The sequence below is a fragment of the Heterocephalus glaber genome, unplaced genomic scaffold (genome assembly GCF_053883595.1).
Source record: "Heterocephalus glaber isolate CG9 unplaced genomic scaffold, H.glaber_assembly_v1.0 deba00001428, whole genome shotgun sequence".
NCBI classification, from domain to species: domain Eukaryota; kingdom Metazoa; phylum Chordata; class Mammalia; order Rodentia; family Bathyergidae; genus Heterocephalus; species Heterocephalus glaber.
Genome location: NW_028258293.1, coordinates 30,774,970 through 30,794,504, shown reverse-complemented (window position 1 = coordinate 30,794,504; position 19,535 = coordinate 30,774,970). Strand labels below are relative to the sequence as shown.

At 38.7% G+C, this 19,535-nt stretch overlaps 1 protein-coding gene across 10 annotated transcripts in view; it reads right to left on the bottom strand.

Moving 5' to 3' along the window:
- The window catches only part of Gvqw3 (GVQW motif containing 3), a 47,636-nt gene extending 28,227 nt beyond the window's left edge, over positions 1-19,409 (bottom strand). For 2 of the 10 annotated variants that reach the window (XM_087211976.1, XM_087211978.1), the window contains exon 1: positions 15,876-19,409. In XM_087211976.1, coding sequence (XP_087068102.1) covers positions 18,325-18,957 — 633 coding nt within the window. In that variant the 5' untranslated portion in view covers positions 18,958-19,409 and the 3' untranslated portion in view covers positions 15,876-18,324. Of the gene's footprint in view, positions 1-9,271 lie in introns of those variants that run through there. The other 8 variants (XM_087211979.1, XM_021243333.2, XM_013065035.3 and 5 more) reach the window with 8 other exon arrangements.
- Between the last annotated feature and the right edge of the window lie 126 nt (positions 19,410-19,535).

The window sequence follows — 19,535 nt, the reverse complement described above, 5'->3', positions numbered from 1 at the left end:
GCAAGATTTTGTTCTTCCTTAGGGCTAAATTATACCCGTGTGTGTGTGTGTGTGTGTTTGTGTGTGTTTCTTTACCCATTTATCTGTTGATGGGTACCTACACTGGTTCTATATCTTGGCTATTGTGAATTCTACCACAATAAATATGGGTATGCAGGTATCCCTATAGCATGCTGACTTTAAAAGCTTTGGGTATATATCAAGGCGTGATATAGCTGGATTAAAATGGTAGCTCTATTTTTAGTTTTTTTGAGGACCCTCCATACTAATTGCTATAGTGGCTACATTAAATTACATTCTCATCAGCAATGTAGAAAGATTCCTCTTCCTCTCCAGCATTTATTATCTTTTGTATTCTCTTTTATTTTTTTGGTACCGGGGATCGAACTTGGGTCCTTGCACTTACAAGGCAGGCGTCGAAACCACTGAGCTAAATCCCTGGCCATATTTTTTGTATTCTTTTTTTTTTTTTGGTACCAGGGATTGAACTCGGGACCTTGCACTTGTGAGGCAGGTGCCGGAACCACTGAGCTAAACCCCCGGCCCATTTTTTGTATTCTTAATGATAGCCATTGTGACTGCAGTAAGATTGAATCTCAATGTAGTCTTGATTTGCATTTCCCTAATGACTAAAGATGCTGAGCATTTTTTATATACCTATTTGTATTTCTTTTGAGAAGTATTTGTCCAATTCATTTACTCATTTATTTAATTTTTTTGGTGTTGAGTTCTTTATATACTCTACATATTAATCCTGTGTCAGAAGAGTAGCTAGCAAAGATTTTCTCCCATTCTGTAGGCTGTCTCATCGTTGTTTTCTTGCTATGCAGAACTTTTAACTTTATGTATTCCCATTTGTTGATTATTGCTATCATTTCCTGTGTGAGTCCATATGAGGAGGCTGAAGGATCTGCAACAGAATGCTGAAGGGTCTGTACTGGAAAGCTGAAGAACACTGAAGTTGTTGGACACTGAAGAGTCTTTACTGGAAGGCTGAATGGTCTTTGCTGGAAGCCAGGAGATGACATCCAAGGCAAAAGTAAAGACTGGAGGTCCTCTGAAGAAACAAGCAAGGCTTCCTTCTTGCTTTCCCTTTTATGCTATTCTGGAGACAATCCTCCCTAGGGCGAGTTTTCCAAATGCAGAACAATGCTGATCCAATATAGTTGGGCATTTCTTACTCAAGGTGACACAGTTAACTATCACAATGGTAAACCGACAAAATAGAATAAGGTGGGAAATACCTCCAGTATATCATAATAAGAAATATAAACTTTCCTGAGAAAAGACAAAGATTTTCAAATTTGATTTTTTAAAAAATACAGCTATATGTTGATTACAAAAATATTTAAGAGACAATGATACAAAAATGTTAAAAGGATGGGAAAATACCAGGCAAATTAAGTGAAATAATGCAATATTAAAAGATTTAAAGGCAGGCCAGGGATTTAGCTCAGTGGTTCCGCCGCCTGCCTCGCAAGTGCAAGGACCCGAGTTCGATCCCCGGTACAAAAAAAAAGACTTAAAGGCAAAAAACATGGTATGGATTTTTAAAAAATTCACACACTTTACTGATAAAAGAAATAGTTTATCAAGAAGATATAACATCCCAGAACCTTTCTTAACTAACTGGTAACATTGCCTCCAAATATATAATGTAAAACTGACAGAATTACAGAAAGAAATAGACAAATCTCTATAGCAGGAGATTGTTTAACACAGCTTCCTCGGTAACTGAAACAGTAAGTTGACAAAAAATAAGTAAGGCAATAGAAGACTGAAACAATACAACCATGAGGCTTTATTCTTTGTCTTTTAATGCTTAAATTCTTAGGCCTTGAAAGGCCTAGGGCCAGGGATTTAGCTCATTGGTTCTGCTGCCTGCCTCACAAACGCAAGGTCCCAAGTTTGATCCCCAGTACCAAAAAAAAAAAAAGAAAGTCCTTCCTCCCTGTCACCAGGCCTTATGGATTCTCCCTATGTGGTGAGTATTTCTATGCCAATACCATTTCACACTACAGCCGTTCTTTGGCTCAGGCTTCAGTTATTGCTTGCCTGAATCATTATAGTTGTTGCCTAACTGACCCTCTTCTATTTATGGAGAATTGCTAAATGACACCTGGTTCAGTAGTTTCACTTTGATGTTACCTTTGGATTAAGCCAGGTAAAAGCTATTACAATAATTTAGTCACAATGAAATCACTTTTACTGAATCAAGATCTGGTAGGAAGTTACTGGCTTCTTGGAGGGATGGTAAAGAGAAAATGCTGGGAAATTTATTCAGGTTGGTACATTATTCAGGCATCGTACTATATCTTCTTTATGAGAAATCTTGGGGGAAAATATTCCAAAGTCTGTTCTTCTCAAGTCTAAGCATTTTGTTATATGTATTTTACAGACACAAAATTCTGTTAACTGGCATTTCCACCTTGCTAAAATCATAACGAAGCTCAGACAAATTTGCTGTCTTCAGTAAGTATACAGAATAATAATAGCTAATAAGCAGTGAGTGGTTGATTCTGAACTAAGCATTGTTCCAAATGCTTTACATTAATTTAACCCTCATGCCAATGAGATAGGATTATGATTATTGCTATTTCAAGATAAGGAAATTAAGGCCCAGAAATGTTGCATAAATGGCTCAGGATATATATATAGCTAGTAAGATGCAGAATAATACATTGAATTTAGGCAGTCTGGCTCAAGTCCACATGCTTAAGCACTGTAGGACATTATCTCTTTTGGTCTTACAATATGTATACTAGTGTGCCAATCGTAGACCCAGGTGCTATTAATTCCCTATGTTTGTAGTTTTATTTTTAGCCAAGATGCAGAAACAGGGACTAGATTTACTTTCCCACTTGAAGCAGCTAAAAATCTGGGCAGAATATTTTAAAAATGATGGTTTGAGACATGATTATACATGCCCATATCCCCAGCTACTTGAAAGGCTGAAGTGAGAGGATTGCTTGTGCTCACAAGTTCAAGATCAGATTGGGCAATGTAATGAGACTCCTATTTCAAATGATGATGATGATGATGGTGGTGGTAATGGTGATGATGGCTTTTAGGACACTGGCCATTAGGTAACTAAAGACAGTCATCCCCAAGATACAAAAAATAAGGGCCGAATGGGCTGGGGATTTAGCTCAGTGGTTTCGCTGCCTGCTGTGCAAGCACAAGGGCCCGAGTTTGATCCCCGGTACAAAAAAAAAAAAAAAGAAGATATAAGAAGTAAGTGAGGTAAGCCTAAAATTGTTCCTGCTTCCCTCCTGGGAAAGGTTTCTGGGCCAGGGTATTGAGGCTGAGACTGACAGTTTCTTTGAATTGAGAAGATGGAGCTAAGAGTCTGGGAAGGTCAAGGTGGCTAAAATTCACAGGGAAGAATACTGAAGAGAGGAGAGCTGTACAAAAAAGAAAGCTGTAGCTATGTGCTAAGGGTCCCTCCTCAAGCCTTGAGTATGCAAGTGAGAAAACTACCCAAGGCTAGAGAAAGACCTACTTACAGGATTATAAGGAACTATTCTCAGAGATCACAAAGATCTAGTTCCTATCCCAAACATTTAGACTGACAAAGCATAGCTCACAAAGAATCAAGTGGGTTTGCAGAATCAGGTGGGGCAAAATCAGACCTAGACTAATATTCCTCTGGTTCTTCTAACAAAGCTGAAATGTAATAGCTAAAATCTTCATATTTTCAAAAAGCAAAAGGCCCTATACAAAAGGACCCAAAGTGAAAAAAGATTTGTCAATTGCAATTGAGGGAATTAGTGAGAATTGGTAGATAAAGACATTAAAACTGTTACATACAATCAATAATCTAGAGAAAAGATTAAGCTGGCTAAGTGCGGACATGGAAAAACCCAATCCCAGGAGCAACAAATACTCAATGCCCATGTTGGTTTCTTTTTTTTTTTTTAAGCTTGTGTGTCTGGTTTATTTCACTTAAAAAAAAAAAAATATATATATATATATGTATATTTCATTAAGTTTATTGGTACAATTTAAGTGTACATTATGATCACATTCATCGCAGGGAATTTGTACCATGGTTTCTAAATAACCCTCTCCAATAAAAAGAACCAAGGGTCTTTAGAAAAATGATCACAATCTGGTGCAGGAAAGTACAAGATACTTTTGGAGCATGTTACAGTACCCAAAAGTAAGGAAGTGCTCAAAAAAGGGTTGGGAGGGGAGTCAAAGAGACACAGAAGCCAACCTGAAAGAGCACTTATTGGCCAAAGCTAGAACAATTTGACCAACAAAATAAATAACATAGTTTTGGATTATTACATAACCTGGGGAGAAAAGGCAACTCTTCATTACAGAAGATTCCAAATAATATATTTAGATACTCTCTTCTAGAACATGGAACTTAATCACTCCCCTCCCCTTGAGTTCAGGCTGAGTAGTGACTTGCTTCCAGAGTACCATAAAGGGAAAAGAATAGCTTCATAAAGGGAAAAGAATAGCTTCACAAAGGGGAGCAGGGAGCACAGGGAATGGGGAAAAAATAAGAACCAAGATACATTATGAACAGGTACAAGTACCCAGTGATAAATGTAAATATACTGTATACCTAAAATGTACCAATAAAAGAATTTAAGAAAAAAAAAAAAAAAAGAATAGCTTCACAGAAAAATCTGGCAAAACCCACCACAACCAAGTGATTAAAGTTATTATCACTGATGATCTCAGGTGGCTATTATATACCCTTTATTATGATGTAAGAGGAAGGATAGTTCACCTCTTTGTTATTCTGTCCCCAAATCCATAATCTTAGAGTAATCATAAGAAATTATCAGAGAAACCCAAATTACAGGACATTCTGCAAAATACATGACTGGTATGCCTCAAAATTTTCAGGGGCATAAAAAAATTTAAAAGATTACAAAATTGTCATAGATGAGAGGAGAATAAGGAGACATGACAACTAAATGTGATATGGTATCCTCAATTGGTTCTTGGAACAGAATAAGACCATTAGCACAAAAACTGTTGAACTGTGAATATGTATGACTTAATAGTAATGTGCCCATGTTGGTATCTGTTATGGTTTATATCTAGATATCCCCCTAAAGACACATGTACTCATAGGTAGGGTTTGGGAAGGTGATTGGATCATGGGGGTGTGCTATTGGTGGATTAGTCCACTGATGAGTTCATAGCTAATTGTAATTTGAGAAGTGAAGTCTAGTTGGAAGAGGTGGATCACTGAGGGCATGGCTTGAAGAACGTATCTCCTCCTGCACCCCCTTGATCCCTCTCTTTGCTTCCTGTCTACATCCCATGAGCTGATTCTCCTCTGCCATGCTGCCCCTGCCTTGGAGCCAGCCAACTATGGACTGAAACCTCTACAGACTGTGAACCAAAATAAACCTCTCCACCTTTACATGGTGAGTGTCAGGTATTTTGTCCCAGCAATGAGAAAATAACTAAGACAATATCTTGTTTTTGATAGGTGTACCATAATAATGTGAGATAATAACATCAGAGCAAACTGAAACTCGATGAAGAATATAGTGGGCATGCTGTTGTATTTTTTTCATTAACTCTGATCAATCTTACATTATTCTTCTTTGCATCATCTAGGAGCTGCTAGATTGATTTCTCATGGTTCCCTGCTATTTTAAAGAAATCTTTTCATGATCACTAACTGCAATCCTGTCTTCTATATCTGATATTGTTTTCACATTGGCTCATTCTGCTTTGTATACTTTCAATGAAATTTTCAATCTCCTGGATATCTGTTTGAATCTGTTTTATGGATTCCATTCCTTTCCTATGCTGGGTGTTCATGGTTTCCATCATTTTCCTGAGATCCTTTACTTTTTAAAAAATCTGTATGTGCTTTAGAGTCACTAAGCATGTCTTTCATTCTGGTCACCATCTCTATAATTATCTGAGAAATTATTTCTGCTTTGAAGTTTTCTAGAGCCTCATTCACCTGCTTTGTTACTTCTGCTTTTACCATTTCAGAGAGTCCAAGCGGGTGGCTTTCAGATTGTTCCACCTCATTTCCCCCGGCAGAAAAAATTTGAAATGGCTACAAATTTTCCTAATTGGATGAAAACTTTAGGCTCACAAATCCAAGAAGTTCAATGAACTCCAAGTACAACAAACATGGAAAAAAACTACATCAGGGCATATCATAATCAAACTGCCTAAAATTAAAGATATAGAAAAAGTCTTAATAGAGTAGGGTATGGAGAACAAAGATAAATATTATGCAACTTCATAAGAAACAAAGCAAGTCAGAAAATAGTGATACAAAGTCTTTACAGTACTAAAAAAAAGCTCTGTCCACTTATAATTTGAAAATATTTGTCAAAAAGGGGGAAAGAATAGTTTTTCAACAAGTGGTGCTTGAAAACTGAATATCTATGTGTAAAAAGAGTGAAGTTAGACACATCATATACAAAATCAAAGACCTAAACAATTAAAACTATATAACTCTTGTGCTCACTTCAGCAGCACATATACTAAAAACTATATAACTGTTGAACTTGATCAAAATTTAAAACTTTTTTTTTTTAACCTCAAAGGACACTATCAAGAAAGTAAAAAAAGGAAGAGGTTAAGGGTGGTAGTAGGGATATCACTGAAGTATGTCATGTGCATGTATGAAAATGTCACAATTAAGTCCGTTATTTTGTATAATTAATACATGCTAATAAAAAAGAAAGTAAAATGAAAATCCATAGAGAGAAAATATTTTCAAATAATATATCTGATAAGGGTATTATATCCAGAATATATAAAAAGAACTCATACAACTCAAAAAAAATACAAGCAATTAAAGATTTTTTAAATGGACAAAGAACTTGAATAGACAGTTCTCCAAAGAAGATATACACATGGGCAACAAGCAATGAAAAGGTGCTCAACACCATTAATCATATGAATGAAATCCATATCAAAACCACAATGAGATATCACTTTATGCTACTAAAATGGATACAGTTTTTTAAAAAGGGAAAATAACAGGGCTGGGGATTTAGCTCAGTGGCTTCACTGTCTGCCTTGCAGGCACAAGGACCCGAGTTCGATCCCCGGCACCAAAAAAAAAAAAGTGGGGGGGGGGATAACAAATGTTGGAAGAATATGGAGCAATCGAATGCTTACCTCATATATTGCTGGTGGGAATGTAGGGTGGTACAAATATGAAAAAGCAGTTTCTTGATAAGTTAAACAGAATTGCTATATGATCCACCAATTTCATTCCCAGGTATATGACCAAGAAAACTGAAAACAGGTGTGCAAAGAAAATCTTGCACATACTTAGCAAGATTGTTTCAAAAAATTAAAAAAGGATTAGGGATATAGCTCAGTGCAAAGGTCCTGGGTTTAATCCCAAGTACAAAACAAAAACAAAAACAAAAACGAAAAACAACTTGTACGTATATGTTCACAGCACTCTTCACAATGACCAAAAGATGGAAATAATCCAAATACCCTTCAATGGATGAATGAACATATTAATACAACAAAATATTATTTGCCCCTAAAATGGAATGAAGTATTGATGCATACTGCAAATGGATGAATTCTGAAAATATACCAAGAAGCCAGAAACAAAAGGTCATATATCGCATGGTTCCTTTCTTAGTTATTTTTCTCATTGCTGAGCCAAAATACCCAACATCCAAAGTTAAAGAAGGAAAGGTTTATTTTGGCTCACAGTTTGTAGAGGTTTCAGTCCATAGTCGTCAGCCAGCTCCAGGCCAGGGTGATATGACAGAGGGACATCACAGAGGAGAAAGAGTTGATGGCAGAGCAGGTAGGCAGTAGTAAGCAGCAAGCAAGCCTTTCCCCTTTATCCTATACAGGCCTTTTGAGTGATGGTACCCACACACAGGGGTGGGGGGTGGGGTGCCAGGTTTCCCACTGACCACACCCACAACTACACAAACCAATTAGGGGTTAAACCAGTGCCACACACCCTTATCCCAGTATCACACCCTTAATCCACATTCACACACCCTAAATCCAGCTACCTCTGATAAACCCAGCTACCTCTGAAAAGCCCCACCTATGAGCCTTTGAGGCTTTGGGAGGATATCTAGATGTAAGCCATAAGAGTTTCATTTACGTGAAATTTACAGAATAGGCAAAGCCACAGAGAAAGAAAATTGATTAATGGTTGCCAGGGGCTGTGGATAAGAGGGTATGGAGAAGGATGGCTTAATGCGCAAGAGGTTTCCTGATGAAAATGTTCCAGAATTACAGTCATAATGGTTATATAACTTTGTGAATATACTAAATGCCATTGAAATGGCACATTTTGTCATGTGAATTTTACCACAACAAAAAAAGCAGTTATCATAAAAGTTTCTTTTTTTATTCATCCATCAAACATTTATTGAGCAATTCCAGGCAAGATTAATCCTGGATACCAGGAATACAGAGAAGAATCAGATGTGGTTGGCTTTTGAGTTTATTGGCTGGTAGGGGATAAAAAAAAAATCTTGCCAACGATTAAAGCCAGTTAAATGTTACAGTTTCTTTGACATAAGAATGCACACTGTACACTGAGGGTGGCTGCTTTACCAATCGGGGTAACAGGGAAGAAAAGCAATGTTGAAGCTGAGGCTTGTGTGCACAGTAGAAGTGTGCCAGATAGATGGCAGCAGGGAAACAAACATTCCAGAGAGAGAAGTTGGCTGAGCAAGCTCAAGCAATTGGTGTCCAGGTCTCTGGTTTTCAGCAGATGCCAAACCAAATATCACACGTGCAATGTAGGGGGAATGGAGTTCAGGACTGTAGGATGAGAGGTGGGTGACTACCTGTCTAGTTGCAGTGGGTAATGATAAAAAAAACATTAGGGAATGATGTGTATATGACAGGATGTTAAAGAAAGTATGATTCCAAGTGGGCCACTTGGGTGGGGCTCATATAACAAGATGAGCACACAGGACATTCTGCTCTCAAGAGACATCAAACTAGAAGCAGAATATACAACTCCCACTCTAACCCCCTCACCTCTACCTTACGTATTCTACTATTTTTCATGTTTTCTTTCTTTTTTCACTTGAAACATTCTCATTTCCCTGAGCTTTCTTTGTTTTCCTGTTTGAAATACATGTTACTATGGAAATGTCATGGCACAATATAGTGGCATTTACAAGTGAAGTGTAAAGAATTTTCAAAGCATTTAGAAATACAAGGCTGGGGTTTAGGGATATAAGCCCTAATTATGTGAATAGCATTCATGACTTGAGACACCATGTCATAAATACAAACACTCAGAAATCTGAGACGGCACAGAGGAGATAGTTAAGAGCTTTATTAAGATTTATGTATCCAGATTTTTAAAATTCATATGAGAAATATTAAAAACACAAAACATAACACACTACTTAGGAAGAACATCTGGAAAAAATGAATAACAGAATGCCAACATTTACTTATGAATACACACCCTGGAAGGAGAACCAGGGGATGTGGACACCCCAGGGAAATTTAGAAAAACACTCTGTACAATGTTCTATCCTATAAATGTTTCTTAAAAATTGTATATAAATCAACTACTGGTAAATCATTTGTTAAATGCAATGGTGAGCACTATTTTAAAAGATGTATTAAGAATTAGCATTTTAGTAAAGGTAATTATTACCAATGGCATAACAGAAAAAATTTACTGGATTGAGTAAGGCTCAAGGTCCTTCATTATTATCCTGGCTCTCCCACTAACTACATGTGTGATTCAAAAAAGTCCTTCAACCTTTCTGGGCCAATTTCCTCATCAAAGCTGCATTGTAATTCTGAATTTTCACTTACTAGTTCTTAAAGCAAGATACAGAGGTACCCACAAGCTAATGTTCAGTTTCTTCCAAGAGGAAGATTTGGTTTATTCTAAACAAAATCCTTGTGAACAGTGCTCCAGGCCCTACGTAAGAGGACTAAAGGTAGAAACCCAGTAGACCAGTTACCGTTGTGCTGTGCATTTTGTTTTTACATACATCACTTTCTCATTTCCACAATCACCCTCAGTGATGACTCCAACTTTAAGTTCAAAATTCTTTACAAACAAAAGCTTCCTTAGATTGGCCCTGTGTGAAGACTGACATTATAAGGTAGTAAGGAGTTTATTCTTGGTGCATCTCATCACCTCTGGCCCTTCTTTCCCTATCTCACAAATTTGGACACTGGCTACGAGCAAAGATTGTAGCCTCTGTGCCTAGTACAGGTCTAGGCTCAATAAAAGAATTTAGAAAGTGACTATTTACTGGATATTTTCCAAGAAGGGAGCTGAGGCACAGAGATGGGTCTGGTGAAAGATTCAAATACTAGGGGTGAACTTCTGGCTGCTGCTTTAAACATTTCTGAACTTTTTGAATTTTCTACCATGAGCAAAAATATCAACAAAACACAAGTGTTAAACCCTCCTTTTCCTGGCTTTTTGTCAATGCCCTGGTCACCCATAAATAATGCAGTAGCTAATCTCCTAATACTGCAAACTTTGCTCAGTTCTCCAATGTCTGGCACAGGGAAAAGGGCACACAGCTTTTCATTAAGAAATAGTCATTCAAGTCTTCTAGTTTATTCTGCTGAAAAAGCAATGACACTATGCAATTGGCTTTGGACCTAATGCCTGCCATCCAGCCCCACAAAAGGGTGCCTGCCAACTGGCTCCAGAAAAGTTCATTTAGAACAGTATATAGGTGCCACCTTGATTAATCTGCCATACAGGAAGTACAAAACCTAAGTGTAAGAATTCCTTTGTTTTCTTAAGCAAAAACAAGTTTAGGTCTTATTAACTATCAGTAGATAAAAGACAATAAACAGTTAAGTCTTTTGATGATTACTACCATTTTGTAGAGTAATTCAGGAACCGTCAGAAAGACTGAGGAAGCAAAGGCAATTATTATCTGTGGAGAATTTGCTACATGTCAGGTCTTGTGCTATGTATTTCATATACATTATTTACTATAAGCCTTACACCTAACAATCACTAACATACTATATTTTGACTCATTTATCTTATTGCTTATCTGTCTCCCTTATCTAAATGTATGCCCATTTGGAGGAATTCTTTTTTTCCCTTGTTTACTGCTATATGCTCTATCTGGAACAGTGTGAGACACACATAAGTACTCAATATTTGCTGAATGGAAAATTGAATAACTACATTATTTTCCTCATAGATGAGTAAACTGAAGCACTCAGAGGGTGCAAATGAACTGCCTTGTCACAAAGCTAGTAAAGGAACCAGAACTAAAACCCAAACCTCACTCTTTTGTTCTTCCTATAACAAGGGGGTTAACATTTTAGATCTTGACTAGATCTAAAATATCTAGCTTGATAAATCTACAATCTATATGTCTATAAACCATGTATTCACCTTGCATATTTATTTGAAAACTTGAAATGTCACTGAAAAGATATATTTAGCACTTTAATGATGATCATTTTACTAAAGCAACATTTAAGTATACATTTTTCGAAGATAAAAATTTCATCTATGGGTAGACATTAGCTACATAATTTTTCACTTTGAAATTCCACAACATGCTTACTCTTCAGACAAAAAATACAGTAATTCTGGACACCAACAAATTAATAGTTGCAAACCTTGATTTTAAATTACAACATTAAGATAACTAATGATTTGCATGCAGTATTCTCAATGTAGAACATAAATACTACAGTGTACATCCATGTTGCCTGAATGTCCCAGTATGGGAGGAGGTAGACTTGACACATTGAAAGCTATTCCTACGCTAAAGAAATATGAAAGGCTCAAGAATTCTTCAGAGAATCAACTATAATAAAAATCCATCTTAAGAATTCAGCTTGTATGACAGAATGTGAGAGTGAAATCCAAAGGAGGCTAATTTTACCCGAGAGAATTTCATATCCTTTTCCATTTTTCAGAGTATACTTGACTCATAAGTACCAGTATTCTTTTAGCTACCTAGGACAACATAAAAGGAGCATGCCAATCACAGTACTTTCTCACAACCACTTTGGTTTTAAACAGGGATTCTGGTCACATCTTCTCTGAGACAGGTTCTTTCCCCTTCTGTCTCACTCTTGCCACCAACACAAATATCATATACCCTCCATGTTGACCAGCCAGTTAATTACTTATAAATCAAACTAGTGATGTGGCCTCAATTCTCCATTGCCAACTTTCGATACTATTTTTTAAAAATTGATAATAAAAGTAAAAGAGTTTGGAGAAATATTCTTTAAAGCATAAAAACCAGGAAAAAATTTAGAACACTCATAATTCAGCCACCTAGAGTTCGCATGTCCTTTCTAGTAATTTAAAACACATTTTCTGGATGAATATACACAATTTTGTATCATGCATTTCACTAAACATCATAAGCATTTTTGCCATGCTGTTAAATACTCTATAAACATTCATTATGATAACCACATACTAGTCTATTGTACAGTCATAATATAATTTATTTAACCAATTTTCCGCTGTTGGAGTTTTAGATTATTAAGCATAAATTTTCCCCACATTTTAGGCTATTTCTTTCGGACAGATTCCCAGAAGTGGAATTAGAGGCTCAGAAGATATATTTTTAAAGCTCCTAAGAGATACTGCCAAATTGTTTTTCAGAAAGCTGTTGCCAATTTACACTTTCATCATTGCCAGTATGTTTTTCTACCAATACAGATTTGTGTAAAGGATAATAAAATTTAAGTGGAATATACAGTCCTCAAATTATTAATCCTGTTGGACAGGCATCATGACCACGGCACAAAGGCATACAGCAAAGGTCATATCGATTTTCAGGTGTGGTTAGCAATGACCTAGTGTGAGCACATGGAACAGAAGTTTTGCATGTTAAGAGTAATGTAATTAGATTTCAGGCAGTCATATCTAAGGCCTGTGTCTGTTTTGTCCAGTGCTGTATTCAGGCACATATACGCAATCAGTAACACTTGAGTGAATTAACACAGAATCTTCTTTCAGCAAGCATTCACTCACTGTAGGGTTTAAATCAATCCTGGCTCAAGGGAAACATGGTCTGCTCAATCTAGGATTCTATTACAACTTGGGAAAATCAATTTAAATGAAGGTAACACAATAAAGGTCACTTTAGGACATACCTAAAAGGACATGCTTTGACACCAGTTACAAGGTACAAGCATGCAAAAAAAAGTTTTCATTGAGTTTTATCACCTAGTACACATTTTAATAGGTGATAACATAAACTTATTCAAATGCTGCCCATAATCAAGGCATTTGGAACTACGATTAGTTAATTATATTATTGTTGGTTACAACTTGGCACCATTTTCAATATTGCTGAAATAGGTTTTGAGATATTACACGGTAATAATGTAGGTAGTAGTTGTGTAACATTTTTAATCAAAAGCAGCACAGAACTCATTTTGTGAACCAGAATACGGTCAAAGTACAACAGCCAATCAGTTTTTCAGCTCTAGTTTACTTTCCTGGCCTCATAAAGATTCCTTCCAATATTCCACAAGTCCTATATTGTAAATTGCCAGACATTGCCAGATCAACTTGGCATTAACAATGTTATTGATGGAAAATGATCAATCACCTGTCATTTTTATAGGCATACTGTATATACACTACATCAGGGATTGGCAAACTATGGCTCATGTGCCAAATCTTGCCCACTGCCTATTTTTGTATGGTTGACAGGCTTAAAATGTTTTTTTTGGGGGGGGGGGTTGTCTCATTATGTAGCCCAGGCTGGCCTCAAACTCGTGGCAATCCTCCTGCCTCAGTGTCCCAAGTGCTGGGATTACAGATATGTGCCACCATGCCTGGGTGTTTTTTATTTTTAAATGGCTGGGGGGGAAATTTTTTAAAAATATCTTGTAGAAACTATATGAAATTCAAATTCTAGTATCCACTTATAAAGTTTTATTGGAACACAGCCATGTTCATGTTTCCATAATAGCTATGTCTGCTTTTGCACTAAAATGTCGAGCAGCTGCAATAGAAACCATATGGCTCATAAAGCCAAGCGTGTTCCCTTTACAGATTTGCTGACCCTTAGACTAGACCCAAGTGGTCCTTGGAGGTTTGGAACTCTCCACTAGATTTTTCTGGATATTACAGTGGGAGAAGGGTGATTGCAAAGATCTGATAAGGCAGAGACTGGAAAACATAAATATACTGTGGTTACCTCAGATAAGATGTAAAAGCCTGGTAAATCATGGGAGAGCTGGTCCAACTGAAGCAGAAGTTGGAGAATGTAGAGTAACTTAACAGTTCAAGAGCAAAGGGAGTTTCTTACTAATTGAGCTAGATGGGACCTTGGTGAGACTCAATCCCAAGTATCTTAGTGAGATTTGCTTATGATGACATCTGCAGAGGATAAGCAAACTGAGCAGTGACTCAGTTCCAAGCAGGACAGGCAGAACTATGTGATCCAGTGACAGGCAGTTTCCCCTTAGTACTGCACTTCTTTACTAACTTTCCTCAAGTCATTTAGCATCCAGATTTATCCAAGCATTTCCAAAGGCAAATGTGGACTAACAAATGGATCTGTAAGGAAGGCTCTGGAAAGTAGTCCCCAGGCATACAGTCTCCCTAAAAGATCACATTTCTGCTCAGAGACAGAGGGAGAATTCAGGACTGCAGAATCATCCTCATGTTTTCCTAAGTCAGTGATTTGGTTAACATTTTATTTTTGCTCTTATTGATCACTATTAGAGAGGTGAGCAAAGTAGGGCGGGTGATAAGGGAGAGAGAGAATTAAATAAAATCAATGAGATAATCATCCCTAGGAGTCTATTCCTCTTAGACTTTCAGCTGTGGCATATAACATTCCATGTGGATTCTGAACCAGATTGTGGATGACGTTGGGGAGGAAGATCAACCTGAAAGCCAAAAAGATTCACAGACTGTGTTAAACTTGAAAGTTATAGTCAAAGTTTGCAGATGGCCAGCTCTCTTAACATTCCTACAGAAAGGCAGTTGATCACCTGCAGTTAGGTGGAACTTATCTTGCCAGGGAAAATACACCTGCTGGGAGAATGAATTTGGACATTAGAGCTCCAGAAAGGTTTCATGACTCGTTACCAGAGAAAACTAACTTGCTTCCTTGAGAAACTGGTAACACTGGTTGCATTATCGGGAATACAACTGATGGTGGCTTATGTCCTTTATAAATGAGAAAAACAAGAACACATCATTCCCCCACATTGCTCCACCCTGCTTCTTCAGTCTAAGAAGGTAACCAGGGACCAGGGCTGGAGCAGACAATTTCTGCTCCCAACAGGACTACGGCTGAAGTGGGGAGCTGGAAGAGGGATTCAAAAATCAGAAGATAGTTGTGAGGTGAGAAAAAAACAGGACGAAAGGGGAAATTGAAAGATCAGCATGCTTAAGTGACCAAAAGCAGCTCTCAGAAGTATAATCCAGAACCAGAAAATAAAGCACCAGGGAATCAGAGAAGCAATAGCAAACTGGTAAAAAATAAATGGCTAGATCTGGGAGTATAGGACAAGGAACTCAAGCGGCCTGAGCAGCAAGGTGTAGGCCATGGCAAAACTCGGGTCCACAATAAAATTGGTTGGGCAGGTGGGTACATAAGGAATACTAAGAACTCTCCTAGGACTTCATGCTATAGCTTTGGCTTTAGTGATTCTGAGGAATCATGTGAGATGGTTTGCCCTGGGTAAGTATTAGGGTAGTAATTTTACTTCCCCCAAATCAGAGGCATCACTGAATATTTTCTGGGAAGCCTTGCAAAGGGACAATGGGTTCAAATGGTAGTTCAACTTGACTCTTTTGAACATAATCTAAGGAAAGAAATTACTTTCATTAACGGCCACTTGGGACGATTCAAACTCACACTGCCAATTACCTGCTTCCAGCATCTCTGTGTCCAAACCCTACCTGGATCAACTGTGTTTCTGGTACTCACACTGACATTGGTCTTGGTCTTGTATCACTGTCAGGGTCACTCCAGTCCTACACATTGGACTGCAGTAAAATCCAGAAGTAAGTTCTCTCAGGACTCCTATAATAGGTTGAAGATAATGCCTGTAAGTGTTGTGGGATCCTAGCCTGGGCCCAGGAACATACAATTCTGCAACTGTTACCACAAGACCTGAGTAAGGATTAATACATTCAGCAATACAGCTGCAACAGGTAACAGTGGAAGATTTGTTACTGAAATGCTGTGTCCCTGGTGACAATTTTTTTTTTAATAGTTTTCTTTTTTTTAAATTTGGTACCAGGGATCAAACTTGGGACCTTGTGCTTGAGGTAGGTGGAGAACCACTGAGCTAAATCCCTGGCCCGACTGGCTCCTTTTTATGTTTATTTATTTATTTATTTGGTACCAGGGATCGAACTCGGGTCCTTGTGCTTGCGAGGCAGGCAGTGGAACCACTGAGCTAAATCCCCGGCCTCCCGGTGACAAATCTTTTTTGGGGAACCTAGGAACTCTTTTGATGTACGAAGACTTGATGGTCCTGAACTGGAATATCTAGGAATTCCTAAGTAGATGGAAGTCTATCAATTGCTTTTTGACTTAAAATGTTTCTTACATAATCTTTTCTTTATAGGACAAAGTCTAACTTTCATGGTGCCTCAAAACTGATAGGGGTTAGGAGAATTTGTAAGTTTTTCAAAATAGCAGACAGTGAAAGAACAGAACTAAAAGTTAACTGTATGGAACAAATGAGTATTGAGCCTCTACTATTAACCAATATTGTTTACTTCCTTACTCATTAAATCAAGGGAGCTGTTTATGTGCCAAAATCCTTCAGTAAAATAGACATCAACCCAGGGTGGTGACACACCTGTAATCCCAACACTTAGAAGACTGAGGCAGGAAGACTGCTGTGTGTTCAAGGCTACACAATCAGTTCAAGACCAGTCTGAACTACACAGTAAGGCCTTGTCTCAAAAAAACAAACAAACACAGACAGTGGTCAATGCTGTGAAATGCTGTTACCTCCTTTCTTCCTGATTCCTATCAGGTACTCTGAGATGTTTCCAGTCTATGTGGTGTTATTTGAAAGCCACTTGGGAAAAGTTCCATTCCGTAAATCTTAGTAGAAGCAGAAATGGAGACAGTTTGAATACATAAAGACTGCTTTATAGGATATGATGGGAAAATTAGATAATCAAGCAAGTGGGTTATTAATTATAAACCTACTCACAGACTCAGGAGAAGCAATTTATAAAATATTGGCAGGGCCAGAGGAGAGGAAGCAAATTATCCCAAACTGTTCATCTTCAACAGCACTATCTTCCTCTTTAGACTTTGCCATTTTAGCCAATAGTGTCATCATTTTCTACTGAGCAGGATTCAAGTTTCATCTGCTGGGAAGCTTTCCCTAGTCTTGTAGCCCTTTGTCTCACCCTTCCGCATGCATCCATTCAACAACCACCTCCTCCATGCAGTCCATCTGCCCTTGGTGATCTCATCAATCTCCACGAGTATTCTAAAAACTGCAGGTGCTCAAAGCACACTGACACTATGACAGCATCGATGTTAGTTACTAAAAACAGGTTCCTGTGCAGGAATTGGTACAGACTGCAGGCTGCCTTAATTTAGGATATGAAGGATCACCTGGTCTTTCTCCGCACACAACACAGTCTTGGCCTGGGTCCCCTGTTTTATCTTTTTTCTAGGTCAGATCCTCCTCTTCCAGCAGAGGGGATACTCAAATGTGGGGATCCAAAGCAGAGGACTAAAACGAAACAAATTCAGTTCTTCAATGTGTGTGGCTGTGTGGGGGGGTGTCTTGGAGAAGATTAGTATTGGTGGCCAATCCCTGAGTTCTGAGGGGCTCCCCCAATCATTTTGGCCAGGCCACCCCTTAGGCCCAGCACTGCTCAATATGTCAGCATGCTACTGTCTTTTGTACTATACCTCAGGCCCTGAATATAAAGCAGGTTGAAACTGTAGGCTTTCTTTTGGGGTCCTTCCCGAAGACCACGCCTCCCTGGGAACAGAGATATAGATGACCCCCTGAAGCAGAAGGAACAGCACAGCCATAACAAGGTGAGATGTGGGCAGTGAAGAAATCCAAATGTGTTGAGCAAAAGAAATCAAGAACAAGCAAATATCAGAAGTCAACAGTTGGGCTGGGGATTTAGCTCAGTGGTTCCATCACCTGTCCCACAAGCGCAAGGACTCAAGTTCAATCCCCAGTACAAAAAGAAGTTAACAGTCAAAAGCACTTCAAAGTGGTGAATAGTAAGGAAGATGGCTCCATAGTCCATCACAGAATAAATAGGAGGGCCATGATAAGTATGGAGAAATGGTAAGGACTGAAAGCAGATGAGCAGCAAATGAAGGGGTCCAACCATAAGGTAGCTTCCTGGCTCAGGCTCAGCGACCTCGGGTTCCTTTCATTTCACCATGGTGTGAACCAATCTTGAGCCAACCAGGTGGAAAGGCTTGCTGAAGATGAGGCCTGCAGAAGCTGGCTGGCAGGACGGTGGATTTTGTGATGGGCTACAGGGTGAGGCATTTGCCCACCAGCTGCTCTCTGCAAATGACTCCAAGTTTCAGAACTTGTTGCCTTCTTCCTCACCAATGAGCTATTTTTCCTAGTTTTCTTTGAAAGATCAGACTGAAACTCAAGTTTTCCAGGTTTAGATTCATCCTTCAAAATACTTGATATAACTTTGGCAGAAATCTTCCTCATATTTAAGTTTTCTTTCAGAATGAGTCTAACGGTTTCTTTATCTAAATTTAACTCTTCAGCCATCATCCTCACTGTTAACTGCCTGTTTGAACAAACCAAATTCCTGACCTTCTGGATATTTTCATCTGTCCTGTGGGTGACAGGACGACCACTTCGTGCATCATCTCGAACATCTTCCCGCCCTTCTTTAAACCTTTTGTGCCAGTCAAAAACCCGGGCCCTTGACATGACTTCATCCCCATAGGCTTCTTTTAAAAGATGGTGGGTCTCACTTGCAGACTTGTTCAATTTTACGCAAAATTTGATACTTATCCTTTGTTCTAAATAGCGATCACTCATCTTGGCATTAAACAACACGGGAACATTAACAGGTCACAATTGTGAGGGGAAGACAGAGGGACCAATCTCTATAGGACTGTAGACATAATCACGTCGCTATTCTTGCTCCTCTGGAAGCCTCGCCAGGAAAGAGTAAAGTGCTTTTCTGAGTTTTCGCCCCTTAGCGTCTAGTCGAGGTTGGGGAGGCTCAATCTGAGAAGCTAACGGGGCCAATAAGTAGATGCAAAGCTGGGGAATAGTAAATCCTCTATAACCCACGTCTGTGACCAGCCGGTGCACACAGTTCTGACACGGAGTTTGCAAATCAGTCACCAAGATAGTCCTGATTCCGCTGCTCTTAGGAGTGTAAGGCGATTATTGCAATACAATAAAGCAATAGGAGAACTGCAACGGTGATGTAACGTACAAACTCGCCCCAAATCTGCTAAACCCACGCATGCCAAACCTACCCGCGCAGCCCAGGAGTCGCTTGCTCTAGTTCCCGGACACTGGCCCGCATGCGCAATTCCCTCCTGACGAATTACGCTGCGCGCAGGCGCAGAGTCCGCCTGCGCCGGGTCCCACCTTCGCCTCGCCAC